This window comes from Centruroides sculpturatus, unplaced genomic scaffold, assembly GCF_000671375.1.
Source record: "Centruroides sculpturatus isolate CEXI.00-Female unplaced genomic scaffold, Cexi_2.0 scaffold178, whole genome shotgun sequence".
Lineage (NCBI taxonomy): Eukaryota > Metazoa > Arthropoda > Arachnida > Scorpiones > Buthidae > Centruroides > Centruroides sculpturatus.
In genome coordinates, this window is record NW_019384433.1 from 182,566 (window position 1) to 197,377 (window position 14,812).

General features: G+C 30.8%; 1 protein-coding gene across 1 annotated transcript in view; it reads left to right on the forward strand.

Moving 5' to 3' along the window:
- Window positions 1–14,812, forward strand: part of LOC111619806 (40S ribosomal protein S14) — a 49,624-nt gene that overhangs the window by 12,471 nt on the left and 22,341 nt on the right. The window contains exon 3 of the mRNA XM_023361626.1: window positions 10,623–10,784. Coding sequence (XP_023217394.1) covers window positions 10,623–10,784 — 162 coding nt within the window. The remainder of the gene's footprint in view (window positions 1–10,622; window positions 10,785–14,812) is intronic.

Consider the following 14,812-nt stretch of genomic DNA (forward strand, 5'->3'; position numbering starts at 1 on the left):
CTTAATAGACATCTAATTGGCTCTCATGTTATGCATGTTAAGGTGCACGTGCGCCAATTTTTCGCGTTCACATAATAATTAATAGCCACTCCAATCGATGTTTATTTGTTTTAAAACGCATGCGCACCAATTTTAAATGTTTAATTCTAAATATTTAAATTTAAAATCTCTTTTTTGTATGTTCAAAAACGGCTAGTATCGTTAATGTTTTAAATTTAAATGTATGGTTCGAATTCTTTATTCGAATTTAATTTTACCTGAAGACGACGTGCTTATTTACGTCGAAAGCGCTCGTAAATTAAAAATAATTTCAAGTATATTTAACGCCTCATAGACTGACGTTCTTGGAAGTTTTGATTGACATAAGTTGGCGTGACATCCAACCCGTGAACTCAATACACCTAACTCTTTGTAGATTATATAAGTCAAAAATTTCAAGATTGCCTTTATGTAATGTCTGTAGATTACACCCTAGTATTTTTTGTTTTATTTTTAGGTCATTCTACAATATATAAAACATAAGACACAAGTTTGGAGTGAAACTTTTCAAACTTTGTATTGAAGAAAACTTTCTTCAATGAGTAAGAATAAGAAATAACTTTCTTATAATTATGATTTCAAAATATATTGTGGGAAGAAAAAAGTAATTACTCTGACAGTGTGCTAACATTCATTGTTTGACTTTGAAAAATTTATTGGATAATGGGTGTACTATACTTGTTGATAATTATTACATCAGCATTGAACTTATCCATAAATTGTTGGACAGACAAAAACATCTTGTGGACACATTGAGAAAAAATCGGAAGGGAAGTCCAAAAGAAAAAAGGGGAAGTTGTTGCTAAGTAAGCAGCTTGAGTAGTAATACTAAAGTGGTGTGATAAATGCAAAGTTTCGATGCTAACAACAAAACATATAAATAACATTGAAAAATGAAACTGAAAAACAAAAGCCAACAGTTGTCAGAGACTATAACAAAGTAAAAGCTTTATTGATTTATTTAATCAAATAAAAGCTTATGCTTCTTGTCTCAGGCATTCTATCAAATAGTACCATAAATTGGCTATTGAAATTCTGTTGGGGTCAACAATCATAAATACATTCATATTGTACAAAAAGGTTACTGATAAAAATATCAATACAGTGGATGATCAGTTAATGAACAAATCAGATAACAAACACTTTCGCAAAAGATTTTTGTGTTCAGACAACAAACACCTCACAGAACAAACACAAGAAGAAGTGACGTAAAATAATGAATACTGATTGGTTTTCCCTTGTCTTCGGACAACAATTTGAAACATTTGGAGTGTGGGAGATGTTGACATTGATGCTCAACCCAGTATATACTGATTGGATAGTATTTGTTTGAACGTTGAAACTCTTCCTTGTAATTCCAGCCTTTTATTTTTCTGACAGAAAAAATTTTTTTTCTAGTATTTGCAAGACTGTTGGGTGGGCACTCATTAAGTTTTACGTTAGTTTTTATTTTCAAAAGGTGAGAGTATTATAGCAAAGGTAGAGAGTGGGCAGATATCTGATGTGTGTTGATGGCAGTATGGCTTGAATAGGTCTATAGTAGGCCATAATTAAATCTTATCTAAGAAAGATACTGTATTATCAAGAAGACTCAAGCTGCTTAAGGAGTAACAAAAATAACATCTGAGAAATAAAGAACATTGAAGAGCTCATAGTGGAATCTGAAACAAATCTGACGACAGAAGAATGCCAAGAACTTTTGAATGAAGAACACCAAGAAACTTGGCGACATATGTTTTCTTTTGAAAAAGAAGATTAATGTTGATATCTGCTATTAAAGATCTTTCCAAGAAGTGGGAAGATGTCAGAATAACTGTCTTAGAATGGCATGAGGTTAATAGACTTTGGGATCTCTACAATTACAATGCTATTAATTACTTCTGAAAAATGCTGAAGAGAGAAAAGCAATAGACATTAGACAGATTCTTTAACCCCCACAAACGGAAAAAGCGTGACTTATAAAAATGCAAGACTGTGTATATGTGTATTTTTACTATTACATATAAATAAACATAGTAAGAAAGTATATATTTTTTTTATTTCTTGGAGTTTCCAGAATGAATTAATCAAATTCCCATAAAAACCTATGGTAAATCGATAATCAGTTAACGAACAATTCAGATAGCGAACAAAGTCTTGGAGTGGGTTATGTTCATTAACTGATCACCCACTGTATTACTCAATGTAGAGAAGATATTACCAAGGACTTGCTTCAAATGATTCCAAAAGTGAAGTGCACTTTAGCAGAAAAACATTTCATTGTAGAAGTAAATACCACAAGTAGACACAGTTGCATGCTTGCTATAAAAACATCTCTGGGCAAGGTGGTGGGAAATATGCAACCTCAAAGACCACTGTATCTTGTTATAAGTGCATTCAGTGTGATAAATTCTATTGCATACCTTGTTTCACTAGAGTTCATACATGCACATTATAAATGTTTAGAAGTGTAATTGTTATTTTTTAATTTTTTTACTTATGTTCTCTCACTGTCTTCTCACATGTATTTTGCTTATTTACTGAACAAGATATAAATACAATGGATACAACAATAAAACAAATATGAATATGTCAATAATGCAAAATATTTATTTTTATTTATTTTCATTATTAGGCTCTAAAAATTTCAGTTAGAGCTGGGCTAACACAAACAATATATTCACTAGGCTGCCTACTTTTGTTTCACAAAGCATTTCTATTCTAACATTATGCAATTGTGTGTGACTCGGCTTGGAGTAAAATACTACATGTGAGACACATGTGCAACATGGCCTGTTAAGTTGTGAGCACTGCAAGTCACATGTGCTTCATGTGGCAGTCGTATTGTTATAATATTAATATTTATTATGTAATATTTATTAATAAAGTTTTGTTATTTAATTTGTGTTAAGCACCTTTAAACATTGATTCATGGATGTCATTTATGTTATGCAAATGTCAATTAATGCAATTCTTATTAATTAACTTTTATTTAAATTTAGTTGTGACAAGTACTGAAAAAAGGAAGTAGTGTCTTACCCACATGCACATTGAAATCTGATTTGACTAACAGTGCCATCAGTGGTTTGTCATGATGTCTGATGACACAAGATGATCTCAGTACCACTAACTTCTGAATCGATAGTCTCCCATTGTTGATTGGTTGGGTTGTCAACTTTCTTTAACACTGGAAGTACAGGGAATTAACTGTCTCTCTCCCTCTAATCTCTGGTCGGCTCTTGTCAAGTAGCTTGTTTGGCAACCAGGCCAAATATAGCATTCAAAATTTTGTTCAGACATTGTAAGGTCAGACCTCGGACCACCTTTGTGGTCATGGGAGTAATGGGTCACATTTAGGACTATGATCTTTTTGGTCATATAGTATGTTCAAAGACCTTCTGTTTACCCAAGGGTCATTCATTAGTCTCAGAATCATACTCATCACTTTTTATAAATAATATACAGTCTAACAACTTACTGACAAAAATATTTGCATTTTGCTTATATTATGATGATGGGTTTTAGGAAATCGTTTAGTTAAACAATAATATAATTAGCATTAAGAAATTCATAAATAATTTTGAAGTGGTAATATAGTCCAAACAATATGCTGATAAATGAATTAGTTAATATGATCAATAAGATCATCTTATCTAATGCAGAAGTGAAATATGTTGAAAACTAATAAACTCTAATAAATAATCTTGCATATGTGCATTAGATTATACATCTTTCACTTCCTTCACTTGCAAGTGTAGAATATCTGCCACTTTTTAAATCAAGATTGAACTAGATTAAATGACATTATGATAGGATTCTTCTATTGTCAACACTTCAGTGGAAAAGTTTTCAGCATGTAAAAACTTATTTTACTTAATTTATTATTCAGTTTTGACAATTTCAGAAAATATTTGTTTTCTTTTTTCATTCACATGCAGTATTTTGTGTGTGTGTTTCTAGCCATTTTGTTTTAAAAGAGCTGGAAGAATGCTGAACAAATATGAATAGCAATTTTGTCAAACTGTTAAGTGTCAAACTGTCAAATTCCAGGAGATAATTTTTACTATTAATTATGACTAAAACTCAGCTTGAATATTGTGCTTTAATTCAAGTTCAGGTATCCCTTATATAACACAGTATTTACATTTCGAAGAAGTGCTGTGTTATGCAAATCTATGCTATACGAAACAAAAGACTAGTGCAAAACAGTGTTAACATTCAAAAAATTAACAAAAGTATACTATTCTTTTTTTGCCACTAAGAGAAATGTGTTTATTAAAGCAATCAACAATTAACTAACAATCAATTAAAAGTACTGTATTAGGCATTAATATTCATTTTAGTTAAACAAGGTGATTTTCTTCTTACAAAGTATTGTCGTCATCTGATTTTTGTTGTTCTTGATCAGCAATATCTTCATTTTGTTTATTTTTATCATAAAATTTTCATGTATGACAAAATAAAAATATGTTGTTAATTGAAAATTTGTTCTTTCAAGTACTGAGCAAATTTCATCCAGAATGTGTGTTCAAGTACCGAGATACTGCTGTATTTCATTTGTTATTTTTATGAATGTTTACTTATATACAGTTAAAGAAAAGTTTAATAACACTTACCTAAAACACTTAAACTTTGTTATTTAGTAAAGATTAACCTATAAAAACAAAATAGTGACAGTCTTAAAGACTAAAGTTTGAAAGCAATGACAATGACATCTGATTGATAGGTAAACTAGGACAATAAAAAATTGCATTATCAGTTCATTAAATGCACAAAATTTGACAAAATGCATAAAACAAATTGAAAATTTCAATAGTCAAACTTCTGTTTATGAACTTAATTCCTTCCTAAAAAGTTGTTTGGAAACCAATTTGTTCTTAAACCTAAACAAATTTTCCCATAAGAAACAATGTAAAGTGGATTAATCCATCCTTAGCCCTAAAAACAAAACGTTTTTTCTTTTTTATCTTTTTAGCTGTATTTCATACATAAAATGCCTGGCAATATAATATTACTTTATCTACACCTATATTTATTCTATATGTATATTAAAAGTGAAATGTTCCATCACTGCCAACCAAAACTTATACCTCATTTGCTTTGAGCATTTCAATCTAGATTGTGATAAGATCAGCGACTGTGCTATGGTGCGGCCTCTTTTGACTGTTTCAATCTCAACTGAAACTATAGTCTATTTATCATAACTTGGCACCTACTGTAAACAAAGATTTTGTTGTATTAATCTGCCGGAGATTTTCATTGGTCAAATCACAATCGGAAGTGGCTAGACACATGTTGACCAGTTAAGCCCTTTTCTCTACACATCTTAAAGTAGGTTAGAGTGGTCACAACAATTTAAAAATTATCGAGATAATACCTTAGAAAAATTATTATAGCCTACTTTAACATGCTTACATAGCCACTTAAATTATATCCGTTGTTTAAATATAGTTTGTCAAAAATTATTATTAAATATATATTATTAAGATTTACACAAAACATATGTATAATTATGTAGGTGAACATACTTCAGAATTTTTATTTACACAACTATTTTATTAAATAGATATAAAACAAAACAAAAAAAATTCTCTGGCAATCCTTAAAAATCATACGCAAACATCTAAAGGAAAACGTTACTGTAATGTATGAATTAATCTTTATAATATTTATATAATTAAAAATTTTTCAAAATAATTTTAGTGTAAACTTACTTTATTAATCATCTGTATCAGAAGATAGTTGCTCAAAGTAATCATTTATATCGCTTTCGTCACTACTTGTGTTCGACTGAATAATCAGTTTTTTCAAAATAATTTTAGTGTAAACTTACTTTATTAATCATCTGTATCAGAAGATAGTTGCTTAAAGTAATCATTTATATTGCTTTCGTCATTACTTGTGTTCGACTGGATAATCAGTTTTTCTACAACAGTTTTCGAAATCTCATCAAGTTCCCACATTCATTGTTCTTTTTCTATATTTTTGATACATTTTGAAATAATGATAGTTATTGTAATGAATGGAAAACAAAACCAAGACATTATAATGTGCATGACTGGAAAAAGTTTATTTTTAGTGATTCAGAGTGTGCAAATATTCATTAAAATAACAATTTAACAAATATGAAATAATTACGTTTATAATAATTGCTAAGTCACTAGTATTTCATTAATGATTTTATAAATAATGAAGAACTATTTTCTGCAGACGAATGAGATGCAACGTGGTTTCTAATTGATGGACATGGGTTTAAACCATTAAACAAAGGGAGGTGTGTCTTAGTTTGTTTACAGTAGGTGCCAAGTTACGATAAATAGACTATAGGTTCAATTGCAATTTACATGAGAGTTTCTGAAACTAGCTCCAGTCATAAGAAACAAGATGGCTATGGAACACATGTCGGGCTATCAGCAGAGAAATAAAAAATATTTGGAGAGATGATGAGATCTGGCTATTATTAGATATATGGCAAGAAAAGTATTTATTTTTTTATTTTTATTTTTTGTTTGTTTGTGACTTATCATGTAATTTTGTCAGTTTTGTCATCACGTGCAATAGCCAGGTTCTTCTCAAACTAACTGCCTGTGCGAACAGCTTGGCGTTCGGCTGGTGATAGTTGCAATCTAGATTGTGTGTAAATTGAGATTAAACTGAGTCGTGAATTGTGTGCGAATGCAGTATAACACTACAAAGAAGTGTTATAAAGACAACATGTATTTATTGTGATGACATCAAGAAGAGGGATGTCAGAATGGTGTTGATAAATGCTAACGCAGAGGGGAGGTCATCCGAGTGTTCGTGCATACAAAATAATTCATTTATTTTGGGATTTTCTGTTGTTAATTGACATTTATTGTACATATGATTGTGCAAATGGGGAAGGGGAAACAGTGAAGATGACAAATTGTATACAGAAGGGGGTGGGAGTAAAAAATGAAGCAGAATCTGTCATTGCAGTATGTGCACACCACCAAAGAGACTGAGTTCTAACTGCCTGGGTGAAATATTCAAGACTAAATCTATCAAGACTTTATCCACACTTCTTGAAATATTGTATTTCAGTTGATATAATTTCAATTTTTATTTAATTTTTAATTCCTTTTATTTTAATTTTTGTTTTAGTTTGTGTGTAAAGACCAGTTTTAATTATTAGTTTTAGCTTAATTAACTGGCTATCTAATATTAATAAATATTAATACAGTGGGTGATTGGTTAACGAACATAATCCGTTCCAAGACTTTGTTCACTATCCGAATTGTTCGTTAACCGATTATTGATTTACCATAAGTTTTAATGGGAATTTAATTAATTCGTTCTGGAGACCCCCAAAAATAAAAAAATATATATAAATACTTTCTTACTACATTTATTTATATGCAATAATAAAAATACATACATACACAGTCTTGCATTTTTATTAGTCATGTTTTTTCCGTTTGAAAGGGTTAAAAAATCTGTCTAATATCGATTGCTTTTCTCTCTTCTTCAGGATTTTTTGTAAGTAATTAATAGCATTGCAATTGTAGAAATCCCCAAGCCTCAACCTGGTTTGGATGCCATTCTAAGACCGTTGTTCTGACATCCTCCCACTTCTTCAAAGGATCTTTAATAACAGATATCGGCATTAATCCTCTTTTTCAGAAGAAAACATATCTCGCCGAGTTTCTTGGTGTTCTTCATTCAAGAGTTCTTGGCGTTCTTCTGTCGTCAGATCCGTTTCAGGTTCCATTATGAACTCTTCGATGTTCTTTATTTCTCAGATGTGATTTTTGTTACTCCTTTAGCTGCTTGAGTCTTCTTGATTATACAGTATTTTTCTTAAATAAGATTGAACTGCTGCCTACTGTAGACCTGTTCATGCCATACTGCCCAGCAACATTATGCATCTTCTTCCCACTCTCTACATTTGCTATTATACTCTCACCTTTCGAAAATAAAAACCGACACAAAACATAATGAGTGACCACCTAACAGTCTCTTGAATACTATAAAAAAATTGTTTCTGTCAGAAAAATAAAAGGCTGGAATTACAAGGGAGAGTTTCAAAGTTTGGAGGAATACTATCTGATCGGTATATACCGGCTTGAGCGTCGATGTCGACGTCTCCCACACTCCGAAAAGTTTCGAATTGTTGCCCAAAGACAAGGGAAGACCAATCAGTATTCATTATTTTACATCACTTCCTCTTGTGTTTGTTCTGTGGGGTGTTCGTTATTCGATCTGTTCGTTAACCGATCACCCACTGTATTATAATATATAATATAATAATAATAAATTTTTGTCATTTAATTTAACTTAAGCATATTTAAACATGAATTCTTGAATGCCATTTATATCACACGAACATCAATTAATGTGGTTTTTATTAATCAGTTGGATTTTAATTCAACTGTGGCACATACCAAAAAAATGGAAATAATAATTTACTGCATGCACATTGAAATGTAATTTAAATAGCAATGTCATCAATGATTCATTACATGACATGAGGCAATCTCGGTGCCACTAATCTTTGAATCAGTAGTCCTGTTGTTGATTGATCAGATCGTCAACTTTCTTTAACACAGGAAGTATAAGGAGTTGACTGTCTGTGGATGGCTCTTATCAAGTAGCTTGTTTGGAAACCGAGTTATTGTATGACAACTGGAGCAAATATGGCATTCAAAATTTTGTTTGTAACCCAAGGTTTGGCTATATTCTAAAATCTACGGGCAAATTTGAGACAACACATGTGCTTAACTATCTTCATGGGAAGCATCATAAGATAAATCCTTTCTCAGTGACATATAAGAATAACAGTTTGCCTCGTTCATGTTGATGGAAAAAATTATTGCACAGCACTCCTTCTAGTAATTGACTATATAGTGAGGCATTGTGTAGGGGCTTCATGTTTCAACTGTAAAAGGATAAACAAGCTCAATAATTATTGAGCTTGTTTATCCTTTCACAGTTGTCACATTTGTTAGGCCCTTGATGAATGAAAACCCAGTCATCAACTGCCATAAATCATTGTATGACTTGCTGGTTTGGTTAACTCTGGGTGAACAGTCTGTGATTAAAATTTTTTTTTATTAATGTAAACAAAGGTCTAATAAAAAATATCTTTTAAAATGTTATTTTCATATATGAAATTTGCTTTTTGTGTTACTACACATCATAATAAAAAATATCAAAGTCCAAAATAGCTTTAAATGATTATCATTGCCCTATATTAATTCAGACTTTTTACATGCTTAATTTTTTTTAAATTAAAAGAGTGTTCTTTTGAATGATTATCTGATTTGTTTGTTGTAGCGAGATAAACTACAACAATAGAAGCATATTCAAATAATTATTCAAAGCTTTTAAATTTCAATAGATGATAATTTTTTGTTAATATACTTTGTTATAAACTAAAGTGTTTTTTAAAAAGGAACATAAATTTAAAAGCTGAAAATGTCATGAAATACATGAATGTCTATTGCAGTGCTTAACAGTGCTGTTAAATGCTGCAATAGATATGCACATTTATATTCTTTCAGTATCATTAAGAGTGTGTTTTACTGAATTTAAAGTGTGATGTAACAATTACTGTTTGACTATTTTAATTAACCAATCTTACGTAATTGTATTGTAGAAAAATATACGAAAATTCAAATTTTCTTTCCTATTCAACTTACGGAGAATAAGCAACTTCCAAATTCTAAAACATTGCATTAATAATGAAATAAAATTAAAGTTAAAAAGGTAAAAGACAAACCAACTTTGCTGAGAGAAACACTTTAATTACTTTGGTACATCCCCTAAATGCATTTTTCCAGTAAATTCGGCCTCTTCATTAGGATTATTTCTTACACAGTTCAAATTCTGACAATTATTCAACAGATCCAATCCATGATGGATAATTATATGATGTACCAAAGTAATTAAAGTATTTCTCTCTGCAATGTTGGTTTGTCTTTTACCTTTTTAACTTTAATTTTATTTCATTATTAACGTAATGTTTTAGAATTTGGAAGTTCCTTATCCTCCGTAAGTTGGAAAGGAAAGAAAATTCAAATTTTCGTGTATTTTTCTGCAAGTACATAAGATTGGAAAATTAATCCTACTCCATCATTTTAAGTAATTTTTTAAAATATTTTAATTAATTTAAAGCCAAACAACCACCATTATTTACAATTATATTTAATTAATTAGAATGCAATTTGAAAAAATTGTAGACGTATAAATTCTCACTGTCATCTGTCCATATGTCTTTCCTTAATCTCTAGAATAGAGTTAGATGAAATCTAAGACCACATATGGAAACCTCGGGCGAAAGGCTTTGATTAACTATATACAAACTTCTAATAATTCAAAATTTTCCCTGAAAGTAGTTAATAGATCACTAGCAAAACTCTATTGTTATAGGAAAAGTATGATTTACAGAAAAGGGCAAGCTATTACTAATTTGAGGTGGGGAGCATATATTTTAAATTAAATTAATAAAAAAATATGATTAAAAATTGCAGCCTGGCATTGTGACCATAAATAAATAATTACTTTATTTAGTAATTAAATATTATTTAAATATTTTCAAAATATGAATTGATTTAGAATAAATTTAATTGACTTCTTTTCAGAGAAACAATTGCTAGAGTAACTGGTGGTATGAAAGTAAAAGCAGACAGAGATGAAGCATCTCCATATGCTGCTATGCTTGCTGCCCAGGATGTTGCTGAAAAATGTAAACAAGTGGGAATAAATGCTCTACATATTAAATTGCGTGCTGTTGGTGGGACCAGGTAATTATAAAAGTTCTCTAACATATAATCTATATTTAATATTATATACATAAAGTGGTATTTAATTCAAGCAGATTCTAGATAGAAATATATATGTAACTTATGTATGGATGAGGTCTAAGCTGGGGGAAAAATTTCTGTAGCATTTTAGCTAATTTTACTTAAAAAAGTTGTAGCAAAATTTTAGAAACTGTAGCTAACGTTTCTCATCCATGAGGCTGCCTAGAGCAATGCACAATATGTTATTGTTTAAACATTTCTTTATTCTCATAGATATTGTACATTATTACAGTGTACTGCATTAACAATATAACCATAAATCTATTGTTACAACCCACAAGTATCATACATTATTGAACAATTCTTCTTGGTTTTGATTCACACAGGGCAACAAATGCTGAATAAAAATCAAATTCCCATCTTAGGGGCCATTTATGGAGAAGTTGCTGATTAAGACTATTTCCAATTGGAGTGTGAAAGAATAAATTCAATAACTGTTGATATATGAGGGTAATCTGAGAGAAGGTCATTTACAACTATCATTTTATTAATTTTAACCAGTGACATAACCTTACATCTGACGGCAACAAATCTTTTAAACAAGTCCCGCTCTATCAAAAATTGTGTTTTTAAAATTACAATATTAACAATTAAGTATTTATTTATTAGAAACTTTTGTGTCTACAAAGCAGAGAATACTTGATATTTCATACACAAGTTGATGTCTGTCAAGGTGGACTTTTCTTTTGTGTAGTCTGAGCGATGAGAGATTGCACTTGGTCAGTACTGTCCCATTTTAGAAGAGATGTGTCTGTATTGGGTTGGCTTGACTGGCAATTTCAAATTTAGGCTGGTGGTCATCAAAAATATTTAAATGCTGGCAAAACAGTTTAAAATATAAACAAAATTATATTTGAATTGAAAAAATATTATATAAAATTGTTTCTAATACAGTAAAACCCTATTTAATGTGGGGGATGCATTAAACAAAGTCATTTTAACAGAGTAAATGGGATAGAGGAACACGCGACCAAAAATAAATAAATTTTACTTTTAAGTTATTTTTATACTGATTTGCACACTAATATATGTTAAATAACACATAAACATATGCACACAGAAATGTAAAGTTCATTTTTTGTGGTGAAGAACCTGACTTTTCTGAAATTCTTGTTTTTTTGCAATAAAGTTGTGAAGTTTCATTTGTCTTTTTTTCTTTCCTTAAGCAAATGTCAGTAGCAGAAGATTGCATCCAAAACACTCGCTTTGCTTTAGCATTCCTTTCAAAATCTTGATCGTTCACTACAATTTGATCAACGATTTCGGTTATTGTTACCAAACTTTTACTAAGGAAATCTGTAGAGAAATTTTTTGGGTTCTTTGTTTTCAGAATCTATTTTCCAGTTCTACATGAATTCCTTGTTCTGCCAGTTCTTGAAGGTCTCATTGGTAAAGCTCTCATGCTATAACTCCTCAGTATCCTGCTTGTCTACATCTTAGTCCTGCTGTATCAGTGATAGGCTCTTCTCGTTGAGAATTTTTGGATATCTTCAGCCATAACTTCTTCCACACTGTTCATTCATCATACATCAGTTATACCCTATTCACACTGTATATTTTAAGCGGGATTAAGATTTAAGCAGAATTAAGTTAAGCCGCATTGCCGAAAACAAGTTTAACTACTTGTTCACACTNTGAACGTTTTTTCTCACCCTCGAATGTTTTTCCATCTGCTTCCGCCATTATTTTTGAACTTGTGGCGGACCACGTGGAAAGCTTGAAGCGACTTAAGCTTCTTTGAGAAAGAGATTTAAGCTGAGCCAGTTGTTGGTAGTTAAACCGGTTTAACGTTAAGTCAGTTCCGTTCATATTTCATTCCTTAAGCTGGCTTAAAATATACAGTGTGAATAGGGTATTAGTTCTTACCAAGTGAAGCCGATATTGCCTATGGCATCCATGATATATTTTTTTCGAAAATTGCACCAAACAAACATAGATTTAAAGAAAGTACATCTTTTTCTGATTGGTTCGTGTTTGGTTCATAATCATATTATATATGAATCAATGAAATGCCACAATAATTTGAATCAGCATAAATTTTGAGCTTTTTTTAGGCTTCGAGCAGACCACATTATATCAAATCAGCATTAAGTGGGGTCTTACTGTATTAACTATTTACTTATAATTATAAAATGCTTGAACAACACTTTAAATACTATTTTTGGCAACGTTTTAATTTGTTTAAACACACATCTTCAACCCTTTTTACAGATTTGAGTCAGGTTTAAGAAGATTCCCACTGTTTAAGAAGACAGTTCAAATCTTTTTGTTAAATCTGACACAGACCTGTGAAAAGGAATTGAAAACATTCTTTTATAGAAATTAAAAGTGTTGCTGAAAAAGTATATAAGGTGTTGTTCAAGCTGAATTAGTTTCAGCCTATACAGAAGTATTTTGTAATGATAAAACAATTTTAATCACAAAAGACACAGTCTGTCCAAAAATTATTTTTTGAAACCATCATTTATTTTGATTGTATGTTCCAGAACACCATCGACAACCCGACCTTTCTTTGTAGGCTACTAGGTCATCAGGCTAAAACATTCTTTTAAAAAACACATAAAAATATCCAATTAAAACGTTTAAAAGTAAAGAATTGGAACTGGCGGCCTTACAGACGTCTTGAACTTGCATCCTTTCCAGTTAGGAAATTTCAATCCATTATATTCACTTGATAAATGCGCTGTTAAATGTAAATTTTGGCCTTATCCCTCTGGTGATGAATTACTTCTAAAAAAGTTTTGTTTGTAGAATTTTGTTGGATGATAATTTATTTTAATCACAAAAGACACAGTCTGTCCAAAAGACGTCTGTAAGGCCGCCAGTTCCAATTCTTTACTTTTAATGTTTTAATTGGATATTTTTGTGTGTTTTTTAAAAGAATGTTTTAGCCTGATGACCTAGTAGCCTACAAAGAAAGGTCGGGTTGTCGATGGTGTTCTGGAACACATAATCAGAATAAATGGTGGTTTCAAAAAATAATTTTTGGACAGACTGTGTCTTTTGTGATTAAAATAAATTATCATCCGACGAAATTCTACAAACTTTTCCATTATAACTATTAAAGTTTTTGATTTACAAATGATGCTGTAATATGTTAAATTTTCAAATGCAGTTTGTGCAATTCTAAGTAAAAATAATCATTTGTGCTAAATTTACTGCCATTTTGAGTTTTAAAAATTGATTTTTCAAGAGGAGTCAGTCTAGGCATTCATTTGATTTTTCTGTTCCTTGAATAAGTACATGCAGTTGTACATTTAGGAAAACCTGGCTTGAGTGAATGAATTTAAAACTTGGTTATCTTGTGATGATGATGATCTTCATTTGGCTCATTGCATCATTTGCCAAACCTTGTTTAGTGTTAAATACGATGGAATTACAGCATTTACAAGGCATGCTGATTGTGAGAAGCTTATTACACAATAAAAGCAGGTGTATCTATATGTAAATGGAGAATACAGTAGAACCTCGATTATCCGACTCAATTGGGGACTAGGGTTGGTTGGATAATTGAAAAGTCGGATAACCGAAAAGTATGAAAAAATCCATTATTAGTGTAGTATATTATTATATCCCATGTAATTAGTATATCGCTATTAACTACTTTGCATTGAATTTTCATCGATGTTAAGCCTAACAAAAATGTTTTTAAAATAATAATCGTCGCTATTGTATCGTTAAAAATTATAAAATTAAGCCTCGTTTAAATACTGGCTCCCTTTCATGGTCGAATGAGTGTTGCCAGCTAAAACACGTAAAAATAATATTAAAGTAGCCAAGACAGCCAAATATTGTAGTGCCACATCACTAGCGGACATTTGAAATTTGCCGACTGGGACGGTCGGTTAACTGAGGTGACGGTTAATTGGGGGTTGGATAATCGATGCTCTACTGTATTCAGGTTTCTTTTGAAAGATCAATTCTGAATTTCCCAATCAGTTTCCATCCATAGCTTGATGATTATTAAT